This window comes from Cynocephalus volans, chromosome 17, assembly GCF_027409185.1.
Source record: "Cynocephalus volans isolate mCynVol1 chromosome 17, mCynVol1.pri, whole genome shotgun sequence".
NCBI classification, from domain to species: domain Eukaryota; kingdom Metazoa; phylum Chordata; class Mammalia; order Dermoptera; family Cynocephalidae; genus Cynocephalus; species Cynocephalus volans.
In genome coordinates, this window is record NC_084476.1 from 4,220,372 (window position 1) to 4,247,566 (window position 27,195).

At 55.5% G+C, this 27,195-nt stretch overlaps 1 protein-coding gene across 5 annotated transcripts in view; it reads left to right on the forward strand.

The window, feature by feature from the left end:
• The window catches only part of VAV2 (vav guanine nucleotide exchange factor 2), a 201,136-nt gene extending 176,580 nt beyond the window's left edge, over positions 1–24,556 (forward strand). For 3 of the 5 annotated variants that reach the window (XM_063081538.1, XM_063081540.1, XM_063081539.1), the window contains exons 15-28: positions 1,757–1,866; positions 3,185–3,286; positions 3,738–3,826; positions 6,936–6,952; positions 7,790–7,811; positions 8,806–8,933; positions 10,098–10,172; positions 11,471–11,523; positions 13,049–13,165; positions 15,268–15,355; positions 16,470–16,593; positions 17,434–17,520; positions 18,421–18,575; positions 22,582–24,556. In XM_063081538.1, coding sequence (XP_062937608.1) covers positions 1,757–1,866; positions 3,185–3,286; positions 3,738–3,826; positions 6,936–6,952; positions 7,790–7,811; positions 8,806–8,933; positions 10,098–10,172; positions 11,471–11,523; positions 13,049–13,165; positions 15,268–15,355; positions 16,470–16,593; positions 17,434–17,520; positions 18,421–18,575; positions 22,582–22,629 — 1,215 coding nt within the window. In that variant the 3' untranslated portion in view covers positions 22,630–24,556. The remainder of the gene's footprint in view (positions 1–1,756; positions 1,867–3,184; positions 3,287–3,737; positions 3,827–6,935; positions 6,953–7,789; positions 7,812–8,805; positions 8,934–10,097; positions 10,173–11,470; positions 11,524–13,048; positions 13,166–15,267; positions 15,356–16,469; positions 16,594–17,433; positions 17,521–18,420; positions 18,576–22,581) is intronic. The other 2 variants (XR_010022100.1, XM_063081541.1) reach the window with 2 other exon arrangements.
• Positions 24,557–27,195: the final 2,639 nt, after the last annotated feature.

Sequence of the window (27,195 nt, forward strand, 5' to 3'; positions counted from 1 at the left end):
CTGTGCTAAAAATTCAAGCCCTGGCTTTCAGAGCTTACAGTGTGGGGTGCAGACCCAGCATGTGCAAGCTGGAAGAGCAGTTAGGGGTGACCATCCCACCCCTGAGGTCCGAAAAAGTAACTGGGGCCCAAGAGGTGGTGACCTGAAGCCACTGCCCGAGCTCGGGGCAGAGCCAGGCTGAGGTATGGCCTCCCAAGTCCCATCCTCTGGCACCCTGCCCTTGGGCAGGAAAGCCCTTTCCCTATTGCCCCAACCCAGGGCGCTTGGCAGTCGGCAGTGTCGTGCCCTTCCTGGGCTCCTGGCTTCCCCAGGCTGCGGGGCTGGGCCGAGCCTCCTAATGACCCGTCTCCCCCTTTCCTTTCCTCTCCCCATGCTTCCAGTCTCACGGGAAAATGGTAAGCACCGGCGCCCACGTCCTCCCGCGTCCTCCCGCGTCCTCGCGCGTCCTCCCGCCTCGCGGCCGAGGCTGACGCTTCCATCCTGAGCCGGGCCTGTGGGCTCAGGGGGGCCTGAGAGGGGCTAGGCTTACGGTTTTCTTCCTCCTCTTGGTTTCTTAATGACAAAAATGATATGTATTCATGGTAAGAGATTTGCACGTTACAGAGAGTGTGAGGGGCTGGCGGTTGCTCGGTTCATGGGAGCACAACAGCGGTGACCCCGCACCCTGCCAGGGCTTCTTGGTCTCTCTGTAACTCTGAGTCACCCTTTTGGCTTTTCTTGGTTCTTTCCTCCCCCTCTCCACCCCGCCCTCCCTTTTCCCCTCCCTCCTTCCTAACACCCACGGCCTCATCCTTTCCAAACTTGTCTTCCTGGACCCCTTGGAAAGCCCTTTCTCCGAGGGCTCCAAGCCTGTGGGTGGCCGAGGGTGCACCCTGCCTGCTCCGGGAAGAGAGCACATGAAGGCTCCCAAACCCCTGGCCGTCCTGTGCCGTCTTTTCTTTCCGTTGTTTTACTTCAGAGGAGTGAGTTTTTTAGCATCACATTGAGGAAGTGAAAGTGGGTGGGTGAGCATCGGGGAAGGGCCCTAGGTGGGTTCCTGAACACACGGTCCCTTGGGACCGGCTGGGTCGTTAGGGACAGCCGGCTGAACAGCAGCGACTTCAGTTGAGGGCACACCTGGGAAGTGGTGGGAGGGGGGTCCCAGGATATCTTGTTGGAGGGTGGGTGGCTCCAAACATGTGCCCCGCTTACACATGCATGCACATATGCAGGCAGCGGGGCATCCTTGCACACAGGATGGGCATCAGTACATACATCCACGTGTGTGTGTGTGTGCATGTGTGAGAGCATGGGCACACTCAGGCATGGGGGTACAGCACAGATACACACAGATTACAACACTTGTGCATGTACATGCATGTACACACATGAGCACTGTAAACTCAGGTGCCGGTGCACATGCATGCACATGTGTGAGAGCACACTAGCATGCACAGGTGAGACACAAGTGCTGTGCATACATACACACACATGAGGGCACTGCACACACTTGGACACAGGCATGAGTGCACATGCATAGACACACATGCAGGCACAAGTACACATGCGTGCACGTGTGTGAGGGCACTAGCATGCACAGGTGAAGGCACGTGCACATATAATTACATGCATGTGAGAGAATGTGGGCACACTCAGACATCCATGCACGTATGTACATGTGCACTTGCCATTGTGTGCACATATCAAAGTGCATGTGTGCACACGCTGTTGTGCCTGAAGCTGTGCCAGTTGCAAATGTGTCCCCGTCGCCCTGCAGTGGTCCTATGGCTTCTACCTGATTCACCTGCAAGGGAAGCAGGGCTTCCAGCTCTTCTGCAAGACGGAAGACATGAAGCGAAAGTGGATGGAGCAGTTCGAGATGGCCATGTGAGTGCTGCGCTGCCCGGGCTGCACGGAGCGGTGTGAGGAGCCGGACACCTGGCTGGACGTGGTTTCTTGACCTCTTTGATGAGGTGTGGGGCGGCAAGCTTTGAATAATGCCCAGAGACCGAGACCAGCTCCCTCACCCCGGGGTGCCAGCCCCACTTCTGTGACATCCCGGCTACTTAACAGTCTGCCCAGAGCAGGAGGCCGTCCTTGGCCACAGCCTGTCCCTGGTGGCCTCACCATGCTGCTGGGATGGCCCTGCTGCTCTTGAGTCTGCACCTTGCACACCTGACCACAGGGCAGTGACAGGCTGGGCATGGCCATGATGCCAGAGGACTCCCAGTGACCCGGAGCCTCGGGGCCTTGCAGGGGCTTGACACCTTTTCTGAAACCCACAGAACCGGTATTTCATGAAACCTAGGAGGCACCCCAATATGTGAAGCAGAGAAAGGTGATGAGTGGGTTCTCTGGACACGTCCTTGCAGGGCAGCACGGGGGGCAGGGTCGCCTTGGCTTGGCCTCTGCAGATAGGTGGGTCGGGGGCCGTTGTGCAGGTGGGATTTTCCTCCTGGTGAAATGGTGTTGGGTGGAGGGCCCGAGTGATGGCTTCATTGGGAAAATCAAATGGGATCCCCTGGACACAACTGGATCAGGGCCTGGCACCCAGAATAGATGGCAGCCAGCCGGTTTATGCCAGGCTGTGGGCGCCCCGCAGCATCTCCTTTCTGTGCTAGTTTCCATGGGTTTTGGTTTTCTCCCCAATATTCTGTTGTGAGACTTCTCAAGTGTTCATGGAAGCTGAGAGCACGTGTGGTGAACAGTCACCTCCTTGCCGTCCGGAGGTCACATCCACACCTTACTCCCCATACTGTGTCCCTGTCACTCTACCCTGTCCTCTCGTGGCTGACGGCGGGTGTTATCCGCCCTAGTGAATTGTGACTTCAGCCCACACCTGCCTAAGTATTTCAGGACGCCCTCCAGGAAGTAGAGTTCGGTATTTGTCTACATTTGGAAATTTCAAGCTCGTGTGCAACGAAATAGACAATCTTAAAATACCTGTTTGCTGGGTTTTGACAAATGCCCGCGCCTGCCCACACCCAAGCCCTTATCAAGGTGGAGAGCGCTCCCTCACCCTGGAAGGCTCTCTCATGCCAGTAGGGCACAACTGAAAGCTTCCACTCCTGCCCGTGTTCTCCCCGCAGGGGGCCTGGGCCCCGCGTCTGCCCAAGTGTCAGGGCAGAGCCAGGCTCGGGGTCCAGGCCTCCCACTGTGCTCAGAGCAAGTCCCGGTGTGGTCACAGCTCTTTTGCTCCCACCAGGTCAAACATCAAGCCGGACAAAGCCACTGCCAACCACCACAGCTTCCAGATGCACACATTTGGCAGGACCACCAACTGCCAGGCCTGCAAAATGTTCCTCAGGTAAGCCTGTCTGCAGCCCCCACCCCGCTCCACCCCCATCCAGCCCCCGAGCAAGCTCAGTGCTGTGTCTGTCTGTGTCAGCATTGCCTCTGATCACCTGCTTGGCCTCCTGCAAGGCCCCTGGGGCCTGGGGGAACATCCCAAAGAGTCAGACCCAGCTCGAACCCTTGGAGTTTTGGATCTAGTTGGGAGGTGCCTGTCTCTGATGCCCAGAGCTGCTGTGTGGGGTGGTGGAGCCAGGCTGGGGGAGGTCAGAGGAGAGAGCAGGTGCCAGGCCACCCTGTGAGGGAGGATCCTGGAAGCTCAGGGCCTTGAGGGACACATGCTCTGTGGCGCGGGCAGCCAGGAGGGCTGGCTGAGGGGTGGGGACAGGGGCCCTGACCATGGCTGGGCTGAGTGGTGTGAGGAGCTGGCACGACCCAGCCTCACCTCCCACCCTCCCCCTGCGCAGGGGCACCTTCTACCAGGGCTACCTGTGTACCAAGTGTGGTGTTGGGGCACACAAGGAGTGCCTGGAAGCAATGCCTCCCTGCAAGATCAGTGAGTACTGACCCGCGTCCCTGACCATGCGTGCTTGCGGGACACAAGTGCCAGCGGGCAGGTCCTCATGTCACCTCTGTGCCCTGGGCCGGGGTCCCACCCGCTTACATCTGCCCTTTACCACCCTGCTGGTACAGTGCCTCACACACATGTTCTCTCACGGGCAGGGCTAGGTGAGGAAGCCGAGGCTCAGACACCTGCCCCAGGTCACATGGTTACCAGGACACACAGCCAGGATGGGTTCCATTCCAAAGCCCTCAGTGCTAACCTGACACCCAAGGACTTTTCTGTCCCTCTACTGCCCCATTCCACCTTGTAGAATCTTCATCCCCCATACGGACACGGAACAATCTCGGTAGGCACACGCAGGTTTCTGATCACAGAGAAACACTGGTCATAATTGCCTCATGCCCCCAGTTCTTGTGCACCGGGAGAAGCCTGTCTGTCATAGCTACAGCCATTAGTAAATGGTTTGTGCACGCACATGTACTCACACACACACTTGCACGCACTCATGCACACATACACGTGCTCTCACACGCTCACACAAATGCATGCTCATGCACTCACACGTACACATATGCACATTCATGCACACTCACGCACACTCTTGCACTCACACATGTTCACACATGCTCATACACTTGCACGCACTCATACACATGCTCATAAACACGCAAGCACACACGTGCACATACTTGCACACACACACACTCATGTGCCCTCATGCACTATGCACACTTGTGTATGCATGACATGCACATGCACTTGCACACACGTACACTCACACGTGCACACATGCACTCACGCATATGCACGGCATTTGCAGTGTTCTCCTTCTCCTCATGCCCATTTGTCAGATGGGGAAGCCTGAGGCCCAGGGACGAAGAGGGATTGAGCCTGGTGGCAATGGCAGAGGCAGGGACAGCCCCGAGGCTCTCCCCAAACGTCTTGGTTTGTGAGGTGCGTTTGGGGGTTTGCAGCGGAGAGTGCCCAGCTCAGAGCAGCTGGATGGGCAGCCAGAAACCTGAGACAGTTCTGAGAGGTTTCAGGGCTGCCAAGCACTGGGTCTGGGTGGGGAACGGTGCCCAGGCTTCCTTCTGAGTTGCATAGCTCAGGGCCATTGAGAGTGTGGTCTGGGGACACCCACAGCACAGGTGGGGGCCTAGGTTGTCCCTACACCCCTGGGACAGGTGCTGTGTTACACTGCAATTCACACAGGGGAATGTGCTCACAGGTGGCCTACTTGCTCCAAGTCCCACGGCTGCATGTGCAGGTGGGATTTGCCCCAGGCCCTGCATCCGCTCTCTTCACAGTGGGACCAGGCCCCTCATGCTTGCCCATTGTGTGGCAGTCATCACTCTCCTGCCTGGCGTGCCACCCTGTCACTTTAACCTTCAAGATGAGTTCAGGAGGCATTGCTGTCACCTCCATGATCAAACCCCAGAAATTGAGGCTGAGACCATCGAAATGCCTAAGCACCTACTAGCAGCGCCTCTGCTCAGGGAGGGTCCCCTGTGTGTCCCCAGTCTGCATCTCTTGGCCTTCTGTCTCACTGGGCCTCCTCAAAGGTTCTCTAGACAGAAAAACAAGCCAGACGGGCTTGTTAGCCTGAGACCCCACCGCCCAGAATATACGAGGGTACTTCAGACAGTTCGTGGAAAAACAGAGTTAAAAGATAATACGAATCTTTCCACGAACTTTTTGAATGCCTTCGTGTCGTGTTTTGAGCTATGAATTTAGATCAATGGTTCATACATCATTTACTGTTCTGGCCCAGACCCTGATCTGGGAAAAGGGTTGACAGGTCGGCCCAGACCCTTGTCCCCACCAGGGGGCTCGGTGCAGCCCACCCTGGCTGCATCCCAGATCCGGTGCTCCCTGCCCTACGCGCGGCTTTTCAGCTCTGCCTGTCAATACCGCCCTCTTGCGGCCACACGTCCTGCGCACCAGATGACTGGCTGCAGTTCCTTTTGACGTTTTTTCCTGATTCTAAAAGTAACATACTTAATTATTAAAAATTTGGAGAAGGAAAAAAAAAAGTGAGAGAGAGAGAGAAAAAAAAGAGAAGAAATGAAGTAAAGAAAAAAATAAACGTCACCCATGAATATAGTGTCTATAGTTGGGATCCTGCCATATAAGCAGGTTCAGGTCTTGAAAACCAGAGTTATCTTTAGCACTCTCCCGTGTCATTACAGCCCGTGGTGGGCACCACGCCTCATTTTAAGGGGCCTGTGGCTCCCCCACAGGTGTATGTCTTGGTTTCCTTGCTCATCCCTCTGCTCGGGGACACTGTCCCTGTCACAGCCACTTCTAGCCCTTTAACCTGGAGATGTCCAAGCTACTTTCTGCCTGATCCAGGCTTACCTATTTGTGGCCCAGGGGCAGGTTATCCCAGAGAGAGGCTGGCTGCCCCAGAGAGCCCCTCTGGTGGGAAGCTCTCGTCAGGGTGGCCTCTGCTGCCCCTCTGCGTGACCCCACGCACTGCCTGCCCCACCCTGCTCTTGGCTGCCCCGAGCGGCCTGCAGCTGTGAGTGTCAGGTGGTGTTGAAGTCACGTCAGCAGTGCCTTAGCTGTGGCGTGGGTGGCAGCCCAGCTAGGCAGATATCTGGGGCCCTGCCTGGGCAGGCAGAAAGAATCTTGGGAAGATTCGCCTCCTGCCCAGCTGGGGTGCCCCGTGTCCTTGAGTGTGCTGGCGCATATGTGCCTACGACAGGCAGCTTGCTTACCGACATCTCCCACCACTTGACCCAGCAGACATCACTAATCAGTTGCGGGAATCTCCCCTTTGAGCCCCAGTTTCCCCCCAGTGATCCAGGCAGCTGCCACCATTCAAACAGGGCTGGCATGTGCTGCAAAACCTATTTGCCATTTCCTGTCTCATACCCAGTCTGAGTTCTCCTGTGGGGCCCTAAATCCGGAGCTCAGAATTTGCTGTCGGAAGCAATTGAGAGACTTCTGTAGCCATGAACTCAGGTCTGTGTGCCAGCCACCACGTCCGAAACCAACCACCTCGGAGCTTGCCCAGTGCTCCTGCCGTGTGAGCGAGGGCTGGCACGTGCCCCTGTGATGGCAGCTTCCCTCTGATGCAGATTTGCTTCCTTTTCAGGTTCGTCTGCAGACCCGGTAAGTCCTCCAAACCATTCCCCTCCCTCCATCCTGACCCCTACAGCCCTGGAAGCCCAGAGCCAGAAAGACCCGATTGCAATCTCACCGTTCCTGGGGCCATGCCGGCTTGGACGTGCCTCTGTGGGTCACGGGGCCTTTTCTTTTCCTTGAGGACGTTAGTAGAAGTGGGTCCCTGTGCGGCCTCCTGGGAGTTGCTGCCCTGCCCCAGCTGCTCGAGGCTATGGGGTCAGCTCTGTGGCATGCCCCAGCCCACTTGCCCCCAGGCCCCCAGTTTGGCTCAGAGCCTCTGTTTAGCTGACGTGGGGACAAAGTCACCAAATTCACTTACAGGGTATGGATTTTGTGTCTCCCGGGAGTTGTAGAGTCAAGTCAAGCCAGCATTTAAGGGCACTTACCAGGCCCTGCGTGGGCTGTAGAGATGCCTCCATGGAGGAGAGTGACACATACACAGTGCTTAGGCGTACTCCGCAGGGTGTGTCCCCAGGGTCAGAGGGAGGTGGTCAAGGCAGGCTTCCTGGAGGAGGTGAGAGTTCATGGTAAGGGAGGAGGTGAGAGTTCATGGTAAGGGGTGGGAGAGGGGAGGGCGTGGGTCTTCCCAGGTGGGGAAGTGCACAAAGGTGGAGGTGCATATAGGAATATTGGAGGGAGGGGTGTCATGTAGGAAAACTGTCACAAAAGCCTGTGAGAGTCCAGGACGTGTTTGTCTCCTCCCCTGCTCCCTGCCTTGACCCTTCTGTCTGGGAGTGTTGGGGTCAGGGAGGGTAGCGAGGGTCGATGTTTGGGCCACAGGCCAGGAGCAGCCTTTCCTCATCACTGTCGTCCTTGTCCTTGCAGGACACCTCCGGAGCGGGACCGGGTGAGTCTGCTGGACTGGGCCCTCTCTGTTACTGTCCACGTCCACGGTCACTCTGGGTGCCGAGCCTGGGCCTGGTGCGGTGGCTGCCAGCTCTGCCCAGCCATCCTCTGCTCCAGGCTCCCAGAATGCGTGCTGCCCTGGACCCCATCTCCCTCTGGCCTCTCCCACCTCCCTGGAGCCATCTTAGTTCCCCATAAGGCTGCCCCGGGCAGTGGGGACAGAGCCCGGCCTGCAGAGGGTCAAGAGCAGGCTGAGCTGCGGCCCTCGCTTTACCGGTTTCTCCATCCCCTTCCCCACTGCTTTGGGTCGCTTCATGGGAACGTGGCTTCTAAACACCGAGGACTAAAGCATCGTGTTCTGTGAAAATTTCAGTGCTGTCCGAGCAGGCTGAGCACAGTCTAAACCTCAAGAAAAAACAGCATTGTGATGGCCGCTGGGTGCACGGGGTGGCTGGGGACATGTGGCTGCGGGGGCTGTTTGAGAGCCCCGGGCAGGGCTGGGCAGAACAGGTTCGTTCTCAGAGCGACCTGCGGCCAGGACCCCCATGCCAGCCCCAGAGCATGAGCAGAGCAGAGCCTCTGGCCAGCAGCATGGCCTTTGGCAAGTCACTGGGCTTCCTGACCCCTGGCCTCCCCATCTCTACGTGAGGGATCCCCATCTCCTGCTCCTCGTGGCTGACTGGGTGCCACAGGTTTGAAAGGTGTTCAGAAGGAAACCCGTAAGATGCCATCTGAAAATAAGTTGCTGTTCCTGTGATGATACCCTGAGTCTTCCTACTGCAAAGGAATTTACTTACGATATTCACCTAAGACACGGGAGCCTGTGGGAAGGGGATGCAGGCTTGTGTGTCTGTGTGTGTTGGGGGCTGACTCTGCCTGAAGAGCTCCCCGAGACTGGAGTAGTCCGGGCAGGCCAAGGTCAGTGACGGGGTGGGCTGCCCACTGGTCAGGACGACGTCACTGAGCAAGCTGCCCCTCCTCGCTGTCCTCCACAGGTCCCAAGATGGTGGCTGTGCAGAACTACCATGGCAACCCGGCCCCTCCCGGAAAGCCTGTGCTGACCTTGCAGACGGGCGACGTGATCGAGCTGCTGAGGGGAGATCCTGAGTCTCAGTGGTGGGAGGTGGGTTGGGGCCCTGGGAGGGTCAGAGGGTCCCCAGCTCCTGTCTCTGCTCCCCAGGTCAGAAGCACAGAGTCCCTCACATTCCCAGGCAGAGGCAGGTTTGGGGGAGAGGCCGTCGTGGGGAGAGCACTAGGCTGGTTAGCAAGGCCTTTCCTGCCTCCGTGCCACACCGTGCCGCGGATTCTGGGGAGCCCAGCCGTGTCTTCCTGGGGGTGTTTGCTCATACGCGACAGCGAGGGCAGCGTCCTTCACGGGAAAGTCCCTCCCGCGGGCGGCCAAGGCCCTTTCTCGTGTGCCTCCGTCCTTCCTGCCTCGATGGTCCCATAGGCCCTCCCCAAGGCTCTGCCCCGGCCGTGCCGTGCCCACCTTCCTCCCCACCCTGCCGCAGTTCAGGCCAGCAACTCTTCACACTGTTTTGGGGTGTCCAGGCTCTGGGGGGACATCATGATTCAGACCCACCTACCGCCTGCCCCAGGAGGCCCCACCCAGTGGAGGGGGTGACTGTGGCCATAGATAATGTCAATGGGATGTGGCTTATGGTTCTGAGCCAGGAATTTGCCAGTCCATTTACAAAAGTGGAGCCCCCTGCGGGTGTTCATCCTGCACTTCAGCACCCACCACCCCCGGGCACCTCACCAAGCCCCAGTGTTCCGGGGAGCCCTGAGACCCTGGGGCCAGCACGGTGCTCAGGAGCTGGGGGACACTCAGCCCAGCCGGGGCCAGCCAGGGCACCCTCCCAGGGAACAGACATCAGAGCCGAGTGTTTACTGATGTTCGTGTTACCGTTACCGGTGTCGCTGTGTCAAGGTCATTGTCAGTACATAGCTCTGGATTTATTGTACCAGAGCGTCCACTCACATAATTGGAGATCCACAGGGTGCAGAAGGATGTGTGTGCAGACAGTCCCCTCCCCAGCTGCAACCAGGGCCGTCGGTTTCTTGGGTGACCATGCAGAGACACTGTGCTGATGTGCTGAGCCTACGTGTTCTCGTCTGTGAAGTGGGGACGCACTTCCCTGCCCAGTGGTTTTGAGGCCATGGAGTTGATGGCAGGGAAGTGGTCTGTTGGCCAGAACATTCTTCGCAGGAGCAGGATCTGCACACACGCATCCCACATGCCCGTGCCCAGTCCCGCCTGCTTGTCTTCATTCTGTCCTCCTTCCAGGGTCGGCTGGTGCAAACCAGGAAGTCGGGGTATTTTCCTAGCTCATCTGTGAAGCCCTGCCCTGTGGATGGAAGGGTGAGTCCTTTTGCACGGAAGCTTCTGGAGCACAGCGGCTGGGGTGCCGAGGGTTCTGGGAACTGTCTCCAACTTGGACATTCTTGCTGAGTGGCTGCTGTGAGCTGCCCCTGGAGCTGCAGCTCAGAGAGAAGTTGGGGGACCTGGGGTGGGGGTGCTCTCCCCTACTTAAAGGGCTCAGCCATTAATTGGGTGTCGTGATTCACGGTGGTTTTTGAAACACTAAAATACGCCTCTCTGCAGCAGCTGTAATGGACTGAGGGCCAGCTACCTTTCTGCAAATTTTAGGGGTTCTATATGTCTTCTCAGACTACTACACGGCCCTAGGGAGGAGAAGCCTCCCCCAAACATAAGGACTCAAAGCTAGACTTCACGATATTTAGAAAACAAGGTGGCGCAGCAGTTCCTGCACCGGGGGAGGGGCTGCCACAAGTTCTCAGCTGTTGTAAAAGTACCAAGCAGTCAGCATGTAGTAAAGTGGGTCCCCCCTGCCTCCCAAAAGACAGCTAAAGATGGACGAGCGAGACTTCTCCCTGAAGACGCAGGGAGGCGGGTCCCCGATAGCACCGCAAGGACCCTGGCTCACCCACCGGGCCCAGCCTGGCCCCCCCAACTGCTCTGCGTGCTGCTTGTGTTGAAGGAGAAACTGTCAAGCACTTGGGGCTCTTTGGACAGATCAAGGGGACTGGACAGCAGGGAGGACAAGTGCCACTAACTCACCGGTGGCCTAGGGGAGGTCCCTTCCCCTCCTTTGGCCTCAGTTTCCCCATCTGCACAGTGAAGGGGGTGGGGAGGGGGATAGATAGTCTCTGCTGTCCCACCCAGCCTGTGGCCCAGTGAGGCCAGGGTGGGGGCTCTGGCCAGGGAGGCAGCCGTGCAGGCTCGCAGGAGGGGTGGCACCTGCCCGAGTGTGGCCCAGCGCTGCAGCCGCCTTGCCCCGGGGCCTTGGGCCTCTGGAGCTGCAGATGCTCCTGTCCATGGCTGAGAGCTTCCCGCAGCCTCCGTCTGTCTCTTCCCAGAGTCAGTGCCCTGTTAGTGGGTGGCTACGCGCTCACTCCCTCAGTCAGTGACTCAGTCATTCCATTAAACACATTGAACATCTCAGAGATGATGGGGTCCTGGCCGCTGCTTTGGGGACCTCACAGTCCAGGGGCACTGGGGCTGAGTCTGCAGATGGTCCTGGTCCAGTGCAGCTGGTGCCGGGCCTAGGGTCCAGGTCACTGAGAACAAGCCCCCTGTGGCTCTCACAATATGCACAGTCCTGGGGGGTCACTAACACACATGTGCTCTGCCGCCAGCCTCCCATCAGCAGGCCTCCATCCCGGGAGATCGACTACACTGCCTACCCCTGGTGAGTGGCCCCTGGATCACAGGCGGGGCCATTTGGGGGCCCCACAAGCCCGTGAGCAGACCCAAGGCGGGGTGGGGGGTCCCAGGGTTTCTGAGCCCAGCCCCTCCTTCCTCCAAGCCTCCGTCCGTGAGCCTGGCAGACATTCCTTTTCTATAGGCAGCTGTTTCCTCGTCTCTAAAACAGATCGACAGGTTCAAATATTTGGGGGACCGAAACCCTGTTTTTTATGCAGCTGTAATTGAGCTTCATTATATAAAATATACAGAAGTGGTGTATTTAGTTAAGGTCAAATTTGTAATCATTTACAGTCATGTGTCACCTAGCGACAGGGATACATTCTGAGAAATGCATCATTAGTGACTTTGTCATGCAAACTTCGTAGAGTTACTTACACAGACCTAGATGTCATAGCCTGCTGCACACCCAGGCTGCGTGATGTAGCCATTGTAACCTTAAGGGACCACTGGCATTGACCAAACATCGCTGAGGGACACGTGACTATATTTGCTTACCCAGCTGCTCTATGAGAACAGCGAGGCTGTGTGGATTAATGAGCATGAACGTGGACATTCTAGGTACAAGTCACGGATGCGTCCCACCATCACCCTGTTTTTCATTCGCTCTGTCCCTGTGGTGTCTGGCACCGAGAGGAGTGACTGGCCCCCATAGATATGTAGCTGCGAATGCTGCACGTCCTGCAGCAGCCTCGTGAATGACAGGCGACTCCGTGCACTGCAGTCCCTTGCCTGGGAGTGTCTGCCTCATGAGTTGGTTTGGGCTTCAACCCTGAAGCCACCCTAGGATTCCCTGTGTCTGTACACCGCGGTGTCCCAGGCCTCTCCTGGCTCTGCGGCTGTGCCTGCCCCATCCACCTGGATGCCCACAGTCCTGCTAGCTATGTCGTCCACCCTGCACTGTACTGTGGGGCAACCGATCGATCCTGGGCTTCTCCCTGGATGGAGGGACAGATGCTGAATTGCCTAGTGTAGATTCCCCCTGGCGGCACAGTTTTACAAAAGCCGAGTGCACGCTGACAGGTACACGCACGGTCGCAGGTTTTGATTTGGGCGAGCTGGGCTTGCAGTCCGGGCTCTGCTTTGTTTCGAGAGGGATGGCAGGGAGAGCTTCGCTTCGCTCTGTTGGGAACTGAGTTAACGCAGATGTCCACGGTCTCCAGTGTGTTACCCAAAGTCCCCGCATAAGCAGTGATGTCATTACTGCTTTTTAAGTAGTGGAAAGTATTTTTTAGAAGAGAAGTTTGATCTAATGCCTGCTGTTAGGCTGACACCTCTGGTGGGCCCTCGGGGTCTGCAGAGCAGAGGCAGCGCAGTCCCTGGTGACACCCATGGCCCCTTCCTTCACCCGGGCTATCTTTATCGAGCCCCATGTGTGCTGGGCCGCCCGTGTTACTACCCGTTCGTGGGGACCCAGTGCTCCTGCTGCTAGGCTCGTGGGGCTCGGAGCTCAGAGCGGGCGGCCCCCGTGCCGCCGTCACTCGGGCTCTCTTTCCTCCCGCCCGCTCCAGGTTTGCAGGCAACATGGAGCGGCAGCAGACAGACAACCTGCTCAAGTCCCACGCCAGCGGGACCTACCTCATCAGGGAGCGGCCCGCCGAGGCCGAGCGCTTCGCCATAAGCATCAAGTGAGTGGCGGCCTGGGGGTGACAGAGACAGTGGGGCCCGCCGTCGCCTCCGCGTCCTGGGCTTGTTGAATTGGGGCCAGGACACTCATGAAATGGGAACGGGGCTGAGGTCCTAGGTGCTGGCGTCCAAGGTCTCCACAGTGCACTGGATGTTTTCAGGTCACAGGGAGCAGACAAGCTCAGGGACAGGTGGGTGCGATGTTGAGTGGTCAGGGACATCCCAGCAGCCCCACAGGGGGTCTCAGAGAGAACAGACCGTCACGCTGCTTTGTAGCAGCTGGAGAACTCTGCCTGTGGCTGCTGCCGCCTTGTGGCTTCAGCTGACGGTCTTCGGTCTGGGCGTCCTCCTGCCAGTGCCCTTCTCCCCAGCACTGCTCCTTGTGGGGCTGCAGCCACACTCTTCAAGGGACAGACTCTGACTGGTAGTTTGTCACTATGGCACAGGAGGCCCATTGACAAGTCTCAGGCTGGCCACTGACGGGCCACAGGCAGTGAGTGGGGGTCTGGTCTGGGGTGACCTTGGTGGGCTGAGAACCCAAGCAGGGTGGTCTGTGTCCAGGGAAGGGCTCCCCCAAGTCTGCTGGGTGGGTCAGGGCCTGTCACTGGGCCAGGTGGCGTCTGCACCAGATCAGCCTGGAGCTCTGGTTGCAAGTACCAGAAGCCAGTACAAGTGAGCAGAGGAGCTGTTGTCTGTGGGAGGCAAGAGCCCCCACAGCCCTTAGGACGGGCACGGGTTCAGCAGGGCTGCCCCAGGCTCTGATGCATGCTCACCCCCCACTGTCTCGGTTTTCTCTGTCCTCTCTCTGGCCCCTGCTTGCTCTACGTCTGCTCCTGGTGGGGTTTGAATGCATGGGTGGGGTGGTGAAGGCAGAGATCTGGGGAACTAGCAGGATCCAGGACTGAAGATGAGGCCCCCTGACATCTCCCCCACTCCCCAGCAGGGCAGACACTGCCAGGACCCATCAACTTTCTGAGAGGCCCCACAAATGTCTGGGGACTGAACAAATGCATTGGCTGTAAAATACAGAGGACAGTGGCCACATTGAAAGTGATAAATGTCCACTGGGAGGTCAGCTGGTATGACCAGTGGCCTAGTACACAGGATCTGCTCCCTGCAGAGGTCGCCGTACCTATCTCAAGCAGCGGAACCACCTGGAAGTGTGCGGCACAGTGTGGGGGTGGCCCCCCCTCAGTGAAGGCCTGGGTTGTGCCCTGGGAGAGACTGGAGGGGGCTTGGTGGCAGGTCTGTGGCCCAGGCTGCAGCTGGCATCAAGCAATGAAATGGCAGGGACATTGCCCATTTTATAGCAATTCCCAGAGCACCTTCTCTGTGCCTGCCTGCAGGGCGCCCAAGCGGGGGTCAGATGGGTCTTCCCTCTGGGGAGTTTGTAGGTGGGGGGGCACGGGCTCACGGCAGATGTTAAATCTAGGAAGAAACAGAATGAATGCTCACACAGGCCTCACGGGGGAGGAGCGTGGCCCTCGGGGCAGTCGTATTTGACAAATGCTTGTCACGTTAGCCGGTTTCTGGATGTTAAACCAACCTTGACTTCCTGCAAGGTGCAGTCCTTGGTCATGGTGTGAAATCCCTTTTATGTGTCTGGGTTATACATGTCTGTGTGGGGAGAGAGAGAGAGAGAGAGACAGTGATTTGGTTTGCCAATAGCTTATTAAGGATTTCTGCATCTAGTTATAAGAGATGTCCGTCTGTAGTTTTCTTTTCTTGTGACATCTTTGCTTTGGTGTCAGCTGGCAAGGGGGTGGGGTGGTCTTGGGGGGAGGGGGAGGGAGGCTCCCCCATAGGGCACATTTGAATTGGGACCCGAGGAGGAAGGGGTTGTGGAGATGGCAGGAGGACGAACATTCCAGGCAGAGGTTCTGCCTGGGCAGGGGAGGATACTCGGAGGTGATGTCAGGGCTGGGCCTGGATGCGCCCCTGGAGGAGGATGTGCCCAGTGCAGAGAAGCAAATGAGTGAAAGCCCAAGACAGGGCGTCAGCAGGGTTGGAGCTGAGGGCAGCCAGGGAGTGGGGGGCGCTTGGCCGGGGCTGGGGGCCGTGTGGCCCTCACATAGTGATGGCCGGAGCCCCTGCATTTGCCCAGGTTCAACGACGAGGTGAAACACATCAAAGTGGTGGAGAAAGACAACTGGATCCACATCACGGAAGCAAAGAAGTTCGAAAGCCTTTTGGTATGTGGCTCTGTGGTCCCACAGCTGCTCTCCCCAGCCATGGAGGACAGTGGCTTCCTCTACTGCTCCCTGCTGGGCCGTCCCTCACCCGTCCCTGAGTGGGTGGCCACTTTTCCTAAGGAGGATCTTCCCAGTGTGGGAGAGATCCAGGGAAATTGGCTTACAAGTCACCTGGGGACAGTTGGGGCCACATCACCGCCTCCTGAGTTGGGATGTGTGACCCCCAGTCTGTGCCAGGTGGGTTGACCCTGGTGGACAGTGCAGGGGAGCAGCCCTGGCCACCAGCATCATCAAGGACTCACACTGATCTTCCTGCAAGAGCTAGAAACCCGGGCCCAGGGGGACCCTGTCAGTACGTCACAGTCACATGGCTTCAAACAGCCCCTTCCTGACTCACCCCTACCCTCTGCACTGTCCCCCCAGCCAGAGTGCAGTTAAAGGCATGGTCGTTCTTTAAATGGCTTAAAAATTACAGCTGTTATCTTTTAATCTTAATTATAAAAGTTGTGTGTATTGGGAACATCGGATTAGAATGTCTGAGTCTTAACTTCCTACTGTGGCCACAGAAAAGCATGAAGCCAAACAAAGTATCCAAAAAACCCACAAAAACCAGTGTGCACATTTCAACGGAGTCCTTATAATTCCCTCTCGAAGCATAGCTTAGGTGTGGTTTATATAGACCTTTTAAAAATGAAACCTTTGGCCATGAGGTACCTAATTATTAGCTGACTTTTCAAGATAAAACATTTGCCATTGGTGAATCCTCTTTTCCCTGGCTGGCAGCTGCATGGCATTCTGTCTTTTCTAGAAGTTCGCTCCTGGTGTTGGACACGCGGTGTTCCCAGCTCCATTATAGAGGACACTGCGGTCAGCACCTGTGGCTGTCGATCTCAGTGTTCTTCGAAGATTATTTCCTTTAGAGATATTTGGGAGGGTAGTTACTGGGTCAAAGGTCTTCTAGATACTAACCACCCCCTGTGGATAGGGCACAGAGGGCAGAGCAGGAGGGCAGAGTTATGGGGGCTCAAGGAGAAAGGGTCTCCCACATGAAGCTGAGGGGGTGGGAGGACTGCCTAGAGGCGGTGGCAGCGGCAATACGTGCATGCCCCTGCAGGAGCTGGTGGAGTACTACCAGTGCCACTCGCTCAAGGAGAGCTTCAAGCAGCTGGACACCACGCTCAAGCACCCCTACAAGTCTCGGGAGCGTTCTGCCTGCAGGGCCTCCAGCCGATCGCCAGGTAACATCGTCCCCGACAATGTTACACCAGTGCTCCCCTGGAGGTGTTGGCTCAGTCCAGCTTCCCAGGGCCTGGGTCCTTGCCACCCACCTGCCTTCATGGTCCTAGGCTAGGAGCCCCACCTCAGGAGCATGGCCCAGCCCCCCCACCCATCACAGGTGCTGTCCCATGCACCCTCCCATGCCATGTGGCAGATGGTGGCTCCCTGGCACCTGCTTGGATTGCTGCTCTGTCGTGGCTCCCTTGCCCAGACAGCAGGGAGGTCCGGGCAGAGACCCTGCGCTTGGAGTTGCCACTGGTGGGGAGGAGAGCGCAAGCCCCCCTGTCCATAGCTCCCTCCCTGTGCCCTAGCCCCCCAGGCCTCCGCTGTGAGAGGCAGCCTACTGGCAGATGGGACTCCAAGGTCCAGACAGGGAGGTGACTCTCAAGGCCACCTGGAATTAGGGGCAGGGTCAGATCAAGAGCATTTGGCCTCCAGCACAGGACTTTGTCCAATAAGCCACCCCAATGTTTCCCAGGCTGTAGGGACCTCAGGGCCATGGGTCCCACCCGGGCAGAGCAGGACAGAACAGAAATGACTGGCCTTTAGTGAGCACTGACTGTGTGCATGATGGGGGGAGGTGGTCTCGATTTATTCTTGAGGACATGGGTGTGGAGAGGTGGCTGGAGGCAGCTCAGAGTGGCCGAGCCGTGTCTGCCCGGGTGGGCCCTGGAGCCCCCTTCCCTCTTTCCCCTAAGGCAGACCCTGGCTCCTCTGTATCCCGGCTCTTGCCGTGTGTGCCTGTGACTGCGCGTGACGCCCTGCTGCCCCGTCTCACGTTCTCTCTCGCCTCTTTGCAGCTTCCTGTGCTTCCTACAACTTTTCTTTTCTCAGTCCTCAGGGCCTCGGCTTTGCTGCTCAGGGCCCCTCCGCTCCCTTCTGGTCAGGTACCGCTGCTGCCAGGGCGTGGGGGGACCCGGCTGTGGCCAGCTGCCTGGGGAGGCCTGGCACGGAGCCACCCACTGGCCCCACGGCCCTGCCTGGCGTGCCCACAGCCTCCTGCAGCCTGGCATGGGGTGGGGGAGGAAGGGGCTGGAGGCCGGGCCAGGCTGCAGCTGGCACCTGAGGACGCGTCCGGCTGGGCCGGCCCCCACCCCAACCGCCACCTCCCAGCCCCCTCAGCTGTGTTCCTCAGCGCCCAGCGAGGGCTTTGCCTCTGGCAGCGGGAAGCAGCCAGGCAGCCCCGTGGCATATAGGTGGGGCAGGCCCAGTGTGCCACTCAGTGGCCATAGGAGGAGCGGCTGTGGGGCCTGGGGCGGGGAGGACGGGGTCTCGGTCATCGCTGACCGCAGGGCCTCCCTCTGCCAGAGTCAAAGCCCCTCCCCAGCAGCGGTGTGTGTCTCCCCTCAGTCACGGGCATCGTTACCTATCCATCAGTACTCCTGGGTTCCGGGCCGAGCTGGTTCAGCTGGGTTTCCAGTTTGGTTTGGGAATCTGGAATTGGGGAGCCATAGGCACTGTTGTGGTCAAAGCACGGACACCTGCTCTTGTCCCTAAGAGCATGCTCATTGCCTGTGATGGTGCCCAGTGCAGGTGGTGACTGCTCCGATGCTCTCAAAGTTCGGGGACTCAGATATGCCATGTGTCCACACCCACAGGGGAGTGAGGGGCTCTGGGGTGGGAGGCCAGTGTGTCCTTCCAGAGCCTTTTTGCTTGATGTCCTTCCTCGCTGGGCACAGGCCAGGCACCAGGCACCGGGGAAGAGACCCAGCTCGGCCCGAGGGCCTCCCCAAGCACTGGCTAGGCCCCTCCTGCAGCTGTGTGACACCAGCTGTCTCCTCCAACAGTGTTCACACCCCGGGTCATCGGCACAGCTGTGGCCAGGTACAACTTTGCCGCCCGGGACATGCGGGAGCTCTCGCTGCGGGAAGGCGACGTGGTGAGGATCTACAGTCGCATCGGCGGGGACCAGGGCTGGTGGAAGGGCGAGACAAACGGACGGGTGAGCAGCCACCCCTGACCCGCAGGTCCCCACATGGAGACTGCGGGGCCTGGCCTTACTGCTGCTCTGACCTGGTCAGGCTCGGGCAGACTGGCACCACAGCCATGACCATGCCCCAGGCCCTGTTCCAGGCACCCTCTGACCACACAGGCACCCTCTCATCCTCACAGCAAGTCAGAAGGCTGGTGTTCACAGGGGGAAACCGAGGCTCTGGACGTTTACCATGAGCCCAAGGTCATGCAGCTGGGAATGGGCTCCATGGGTCACATCTGGATCCAGGCCCCTCAAACCCTGTACCTGTGCTCAGTCCTATTCTGGGCCTCATTCATGGCCGCTGCAGGGAGTCAGGTTTTACATACTTTCTTGAAATCACTTGCAAGTACCCAAACTCTGTTTGTAGGAAGGGAAGCCACAGGGCTGAGAGTAGGGCCTGGGTGTCATTGTTGGGCACTTCCTGCAGTTTTCTAAGGCTAGTAAGATGAGAAGGGACACATCATGTCCCTGCCCACCCCCATCCCTTTACTTTTCCCAAGTGCCAGTGGACCCCATGAGTCCTCTTCCTGTCCACCCTAAGATTTTGCAAAACTCCATGGTCTCTTTATCCTAATACCCCATTTGGACTCCTGGCTTTGACCCAGGGCTCTCAGCACCCACCTGACAGGTCACCAGAGCTTCACGTGCTACTGATTAGAAAATGCCCAACTTCCCTTGGGGGCTGCAGCTGCCCACAGGCAGGTGCACTGGGCTGCAGAGGGTCAATCAGCCCTGGCTCCCACTGCTGACCATTCCATTGCCAGGTGGCAGGAACCAATATGCCTCCATCTAGCGTGGAGTCGGCCCCTTAGAGGCCCTCAGATCTAATCCATTTTCCACCCAACTGCCCTTCAGAATTTTGAAGGCTACTGAGTCCTAGGCAGCCAACCTAGAGGGCTGGGACCACTGGCTCTCAAATTGGTCCCTGTGTCGCCAGCATTGGAAGCACCTGGGGCTGTGATTTAATAAACATAAACACATGCCTGGCCCCTCACCCGGATCCAGGTGATTTCTATACAAAGTGAAGTTTTAAAACCACTGGTTTGAGTATTACTGGATAATTCCTGTTGATTCAACCCGTTATCATTATGAAATGTCTCTTTTTAATCTCTGGCAATTCTTGCTGTAAAGTCTACTTTATCTGCTATTAGAGCAACACTAGCTTTCTTTGGATTAGTGTTTTGCATGGCATACTTTTTTCTCTCTTGTACTACTTTTAATTTTTCTGTTTCCTTATATTTAAGATGGGTCTTTTGTAAACAGTGGGATTTTTTTAAAGATGACCTGATCGGATAATCTTTGCCTTAGAGTAGGCATATGTAGTCCATTTACATTTAATGTAATTACTGAGACATTTAGGTTTAAATTCATCTATTTATTTTCTGTTTGTCATATCTGTTCCTCCTTTTTTCTCCTTTCTTGCTTACTTTTGGGTTAATTGATATTTTTTTCTATCCCACTTCCCCTACCCTTGATTAGTTATACACTCTTTTACTACTACTTAAGTAGTTAGCTTACAGGGCACAGTATGCACTTTGACTTCTTAGAGATTACCTTAAATGAGTAATTTTACTGCTTCCCAGACAATGCAAGGAAGGACCTTGCAACCTTTAATTGTATTTATTTCCCTCTCAACTTCTGTGCAAGTGTCATGTATCTTAATTCTACCTTTTTTCAAACCCAATAAAACATTATTTTTGTGTTAGGCAGTTATGTTCATTTAGATTTACCACCTATTTATATTTCCCAGTGCTCCTCATTCTTTCCTGAATTATTGGTTTTCCACCCAAGACCATTTTCCTGCTGCCTGACATTCCCTCTCTTTAGTATGCTTTTTTAGTGTGTCTGCTAATAATAACTTCTTCATTTTTCTTGGATCTAAAAGCACATTTATTTCACTTTCTTTTTTAATGCTCTTATTGTAAAATGTTTGTAACTTTTATTTTTGATACAATTTCACACTTAAAGTTGCAATGTACAAAGAATTCCCATATGCCCAGATTTACCAGTTGCAAATGTTTTGCCCATTTTCCTTAACGTTTGTGTGCACTCTGTCTTTTTCTCTCTCTCTCTCTCTCTGCCTGTTTCTCTAACCCATTTGAGAGTAAATTGCAGAAATTCTATTCCTTTTCCCCTAAGTATTTCCTAAGATCAAGGACATTCCTCTTTGATATGATTATCTGATCTACAACTAATATTCAAATTTCACCAGTTGTCCCAATAATGTCTTCTCTAGCTATTTCTCCTGGTCCTGAATCCAGTTCAGGATCATGAATTGCGTTTACTTGCCATGACCCTTAACTCTCTTTAATCTGAAACATTCCTCAGCCTTTCTCTGTCTTAGATGACTTTGACATATTTGAAGAGTTTGGGCCAGTTATTTTTGTAGAACATCCTTCAATTTAGGTTTGTTTGATGTTTCTTCATGAATAGATTATACATCTTTGGTGGGAACACCACAGTGAGGGTATTATCTCTTTCTTAGTGCTGTAGTGCCCTATCAGGATGTATGTGTTGCCAATTTTGTCCCATTATTTGTGACATTAGTGTTGATTACTTGGTTAAGGTGGTATCTGTCAAGTTACTCTGCTGTGAAGTTACTGTAATTAATAAATAATTTGCAAGGTAATACTTTGAGCTAAGGTAAATATCCCATTCCTCATTATAATTTCACCTACTAGTTTTATTGTTCATTGAAGAATTTGTTTATTAGATTATTTCTATCATGGTTGAAAAATAGTGATTTTTCTAAATAGTGATGGTTTCTTCTGAAGGTATTAGTTGGCATTCTACTATAAGGGAAACATTCTCTTCTCCTTTACTTATTCATTCTCCTCCAGGAATCAGTCATTTCTCCAAGGGAACCTATTTCCTTCTTGCAAGCAATTGTTTTGAGTGCTTTTTGAAGAATATTTTCACTGGTTAAAGAATTCGAAGTTGGCAAATGTTTTATTTCAGCATTTGGATGATGTTATTCTGTTGTCCTCAGGCTTCCATTATTTTTGTAGAAAAGTCAATGAACATTCTTAATGTCGATTCTTTGAAGGAAATGTCTCCATCACCCCCATTGAGCTGCATGTAAAATAATTTTTTTGCCTATGTTTTTTATCAGTTTTACTGAAATGTGCCTAGCTGTGATTTTTTTTTTCTGTATTTGTTCTGCTTGGGATTTGCAGAGATTTTTGGATCTGTGCCTTGATGTCTTTCATTAGTTTTAGAAATTTCTCAGCCACTATTCTGCAGACAAGGTATCTGCTTCATTTTCTCTCTTTTCTTTTTCTAGGGCTCCATTCACATGAATATTAGGTCTTTTTACCAAGGCCTGTTTTATGCGTTTCCATCCCTTTCCTCTCTGTTTTTCTATCTAGTTACTTTTGATTGACCTATCTTTCAGTTTATCAGTCATCTCTTCTACTTTGTCTAATCTACTTTTAAATCCTTCTATTGGATTCTTAATTATAGTCATTATATTTTTCAGTTCTAGGATTTTTAAATTTGATTTCTGATTCCAGTTCTCTGGTAAAAATTGTCAGCCTTTTTATCACTTTTCTCAAACATACAAATTATTTACATCCCCTGGATGATAACTTCAATACTGGTGGATTGGTTTCTATTGTCTGCATTTTCTCTTGGTTTTTTGTCATTTGGTCCAATGAATGCCAGGCTTGTGTATAAAAAACTGTAGAGGTTCTGGATAACGTTATTTGCCTTGAGAGGATTTAATTTTTTTCTGACTGGCAGCAAGAAGGTGAGCAGATCATCTTAAACTGGCCAAGGCTGGTGTATTTCTGGGTTGTTCTTACTCCTGAGCTATGGCTCCACCACCCTCTCAGCCTCTTTGCCAAGGTCCCTCTGCGTGGCAGGCCTAGATGAGAGCTCTGGCCTTTTGAAGGGTCACTCAACTCCATGAGCCTCTACTAACCCCTGACACACACACACAAATACATACACATGATCCTGCCATCTTTTTCAGATTGGCTGGTTTCCTTCAACATATGTAGAAGAGGAAGGCATCCAGTGATGGCCAGAATGTGGACAGGATGCACAGTGATGGCCAGAATGTGGACAAGGACGCATGGATTTTCTTGGGAGAGTCGCTGCAGCTCTGAAGTCTGTCTCTAGCTCCTCCATGATTCAGAGGGGAAATGTCCGCCAGCCTTCCAGTCTTCAACAGCCCGTAGGGATGGGGAGTGTGTTCCAAATCCTAAATGCAAACTGTTTCATCATCAGTCTGCCCTCAGTGACCTGTCACTGGGTACACTTCTTGTACATAGAGGAAATCTGGGCCACCCCACCCAGAGTACTGAGGAGAGGGGGTGCCAGCAGCATTGCCAGCCAGACTGTGGGTGAGAGCTGAGGCCAGAAGCTCATTGCCTGCCACTGTTGGGCTGAGATGGTGTTCAGGAGCCTAGGTTTAAACAGTGGATGCCAACCCAGGGAGGGCTGGGGGCAGCAGAGGGGACCTTCCACAAGCCCTTTTGACTCAGCCCTGGACTCTGAGCTCACCTGTTTTTTCCTGCTGCTCCCATAGGGAGGCTTCAGGCTTTGAGAGGCAGACAGGACCAGAGCCAGCTCTTTGCTGCGACACTGGCTTAGTCCTAGCTGGGCTTGGGTGCAGGAGAAGAGAGCATTGCAGGGGGCCCTCTGCAGTCGCTCTGTCTCCCTGGGACTTTCCCTGACTTCCTCACCTCCTTGCACCGTGGGGCATGCAGAGACCCCCAGGGCAGACTCCACCTCGGGAAAGTCCTTAGGAATGATGAAATTGCTAGCCCCACTCCCTAGGCAATGGTACTGTTATTTGCCCTCACCCTGAGAGACCCTTGCCTGAATCCTAGGAATGTGTCTGCCCTGCCCTGCTGTAGGGTAGGTACATCTTTTGTAAACCCTGAAACGGGCAGGGGAAAAACAGGGTTTTCCCCTCGCTAAGTCTGTGCTGCCCACATTCCCCTCCAGAAGGAGGCCGCCCCCCTCTGGGTCTCCTGTGTCCTGCAAGGTGCTCTCTGAGGGTCTTCCCAGCCTTGGCACGTGATGTTAGTTCTGGTCCTTGGCAGGTCTTCCTTCCAGGGGCTTCTGCAGCCCACACATGGGCCTGTGGCCAGCCCAAAATAAGTGCTCTTGGGGGTGGCTATACCCCGCTACCTTCCTCCTCCTGATGTCTCCTGACCTTTGAGCTCTGGTGGCTTTGGTCAGACCCTAGTTTCTCTACCCTGCTGTTGTGTGAGACCTCGTGGCAGTCTCTGTCCAAGCTCTGTGCCAAAGCTGCTGGTGAGACCTGGGCTTCCTGTGGCCCCTTTTGCCTTTGGTTAACTGCACAGCCCTGTGTGGGGAGGGGAACAGGTCCAGGCTGGGCGTTGGTGAGGCTGGTCCCTGCTGGGGGTGGAGGCTTGCTACCACATTGCACCCTGGGGGGTTCCTTTCTGAGGCTGGCCTTGTAGCCTCCAGGCTGGCACACGTGCTGGTGTCCTGGGCATGGGGAAAATGCGGGGAGGGGTCAGGAAGATGGGGAGCAGTAGGGGACAAGAAGAACATCTGCAAAGCCTTGTGAAATGTGGGGAAATGGGGGGCCAGGGTGGCGAGGAGTTGGCCTCGAGAGCGCACACCTGACTGTGTGGGGTCAGGGGTCAGGGTGCACCGAGCACTTTGCACGGGACCCTCAACCCTGCCAGCCCAGCCTGAGCCCAGGAGGAGGGAAGCCAGCCAGCCCTGTCTGTGTTTACTGTTGTCAGAACGTTCTTGTGTTTTGGTTTGGGGTTCTTTGTTTTGTTGTGTTTTGTTTGGCTTGTTTGCTTTTTAAGGGGAAAAAAATGTTTGTAATTATTTCATCCAAATCTCCCGTTATATATCTGTGAATAATAAGGAAGAGATTTTGTAATAGCAGGAAAATGATGTATATTTTAGTTCATTGCAAAACAAGTCATCCTGATAACGAAGGACACTGAGAAAAATAATTTAGAACCCTGGTTTTTGTGAATTGTTTTGTTTTGTGTTTGTTATGAAATTTGTGTTTGGTTTGGTTTTTGCACTGCACTAAGCAGGATGGTTGGAGAGCTGGGGGCAGGCTGGGACACGGATGGTTTCAGCAGGAGATGGGACGCCCTCTGGAGGGGACTTAGGACCTGGGGCCTGAGATTGGTTGTGAACATGTAGGAGCCCAGTGCATGCGGGTCAGGGATCTGGGGTCCCACAGTGGCAGCGACCCCAAATGGAACACAAACTGTACATTTGCCAATGGGTTTTTTCAGACCACAGTTCTTACTGCAAATAAACCCAAGTTCTTTTCTGCAGGAGTGGTTAGCCTTTCATGCTGGGGACGGGGCGTGGGGGCTGAATTCCTCTGCCAAAGTCCAGCAGGGACTGCCCTACCAATGTGCCCGGACCTCAGGCGACCCAGCATCTGCAGAGGCTGTGGGTCTGAAGGAGATAGGGGGATGTTGGTGCCATGGTTGCCAACTGGACACCTCCTCCTGGCTGATACAGAGCCACAGGCTTCCTGTGAAGTGTCCTGCGGAATCCTGCAGGCGGCCTCAGAGGTGGCCCCACTGTCTTCCCATTCGAGTGGGATCAGCCCCGAGCTCCGCACTGGGCATCTCCTCCTGAGCCTCTGTTTCTCTGTGTACGTGCTGGAGAGAGAAATGGCACTCTCTGTTCGGGTAGGTTCTGGGGCATGTGATATAGAGAACCAAGACAGTGACACAGAGATTTATGTTTCCCTCCCCGCACAGAAAAGCAGTCCAGAGGTGGCAGTCCAGGGGTGGTTTGCCTTCCCCGGCCCCTGCACCATCAGAGACTCAGGCTTTTCCCTCCCCAATCTCCCTTCCTTATGCAACTTCACTCCTCATGGTCACCTTGCGGTCCGAGGTGGCTGTTGGAGCTCCAGCAGAGGTCCCCTTACAACCAACTCTGTAGCCAGCGCCTGGTCTTGTGGCCACCCCTGGCTGTGGAGGACGCTGGGAAAAGCAGGATCTGAGCTGGGCCCACAGCCGCTCTGGAGAACATGGAGTCCTGTTACTAAGGACGGGGCATGGGGCAGGGTGGGCAGCCAGGAGCCCTGCCTCGGAACCTCCGTCTTGGGGTTGATATGAGGACCAGTGAGACGCAGCCAGCACTCAGCAAATGTCCATGCCTCTGGTACAAAGAGGCTAGAGGGAATGAGGTGGCCCAGCCAGAGAGTGGTGGGGCCGGCACCCTCCCTGGTCTCAGCCCCAGAGCCTGCTCAAGCCTGCACGTTGCCTGGGCCCTGCCCGTTCTGGGACTGCCCCTCCTTGCATCCCTGTCCAGGGCCTGGGAGGATTCCTCTGGCCGAGTTCCTGGGAGGCCCACTATTGCGACACCATCTTCCCAGAGGCGCCTCCGTTCTGAGTCCTGAGGCCACTCGTGGGGGTGAGTGGGGGGTGGGGGGACAGCACTCGCTGGCCTGGCTGGCACTCCTCAGCTGCCCTGCAGGGCCCGAGCAAGCTTGGGCAGCCCTGAGGGGAGCCCCGGCCGAGAAGCAGAGAGCCGTGGTGGCCTGCAGGGAAGCTCTACACGCAGCTGCGGGGGAAATTGGGGGCCGAGGGGTGCGGAGCAGGAGGCATTGATAGCACGTGCTGCGGGCCCAGACCCAGGAAGGGTGGGAAGCCCAGGGACCACTCCAGGGCCTGCAGGCGGACGGGGGGGCGTCCAGCAAGGGGAGGCGGACATCCTGCCTGAGGCCACCCTGGGGCAGGGGTTCTGACTCCTGGGTGGTGCCATCAGTTCCAACCCTCCAAAGCAGATCGGAGCTGAGCACTCCTGTCCACTGAGAGCTGGCCGTCTGCAGGGGTCACAGAGGGCACTCCGGCATCAGGCCCCTCAATTCTGACAGCCATGGACTGGCAGGGGCTGACAGGGCTTTAGATGACAGATGGAAACAACCCATTTCCTATAGGTGGAAACAGAGGCTTAAACATATTGAGTGACTTACCCAAGGTCGCACATGCCTTCTGTCCAGCCCTGCCTGACCCCCAAGCCCATGCATTCGTTGAGGCTGCTGCACCATTCCTAAGCAATGGCTTGTCCAACTCGGCCAGCCCCTGGGTCTCCCGTCGTCCCTGAACACAGGGCCCTGGCCTGGGTGTCTCCCCAGATGCCGGGAGGTGGACCCCATGGGCTGGGGAAGGGCTGGGCAAAATTGCCCCCTCCTTCCAGCTCTGGGACCTTCCCCACTGGGCTGAACATGCAAGTCTTCCTGACATCCACACTGGACTGTGCTCATCTGGGCAGGTGGCCCCCCCATTCCCCAGGCGTGGCAGCTGAGTCCCCAGGGGATGCTCCCAGGGCTGGCATGGCTCTTCTCAGGCTGCTCTCCCTGCTGCATTGGCCTTTGCCATCCAGAAGCTGAGCCACGCTCACCTCATGCTCTGGAGGTGGCAGGTGGGTGTGGGTGCAGGGCTGGTCCTTGGACAGCTAACCGTGGAGTATGGGGAAGCCCAGGCTAGGTGGTCAGAGGGCGAAGCTGAGGCCAGGTTCAGAGATTGGCTCAAAACCACACAGGAGGCAGCAAAAGCAGGGTTAGAGGCTGGGTCTCTGCCCTCAAGTCAGTGCTTGCCAGGACAGAGGTGGGTCCACT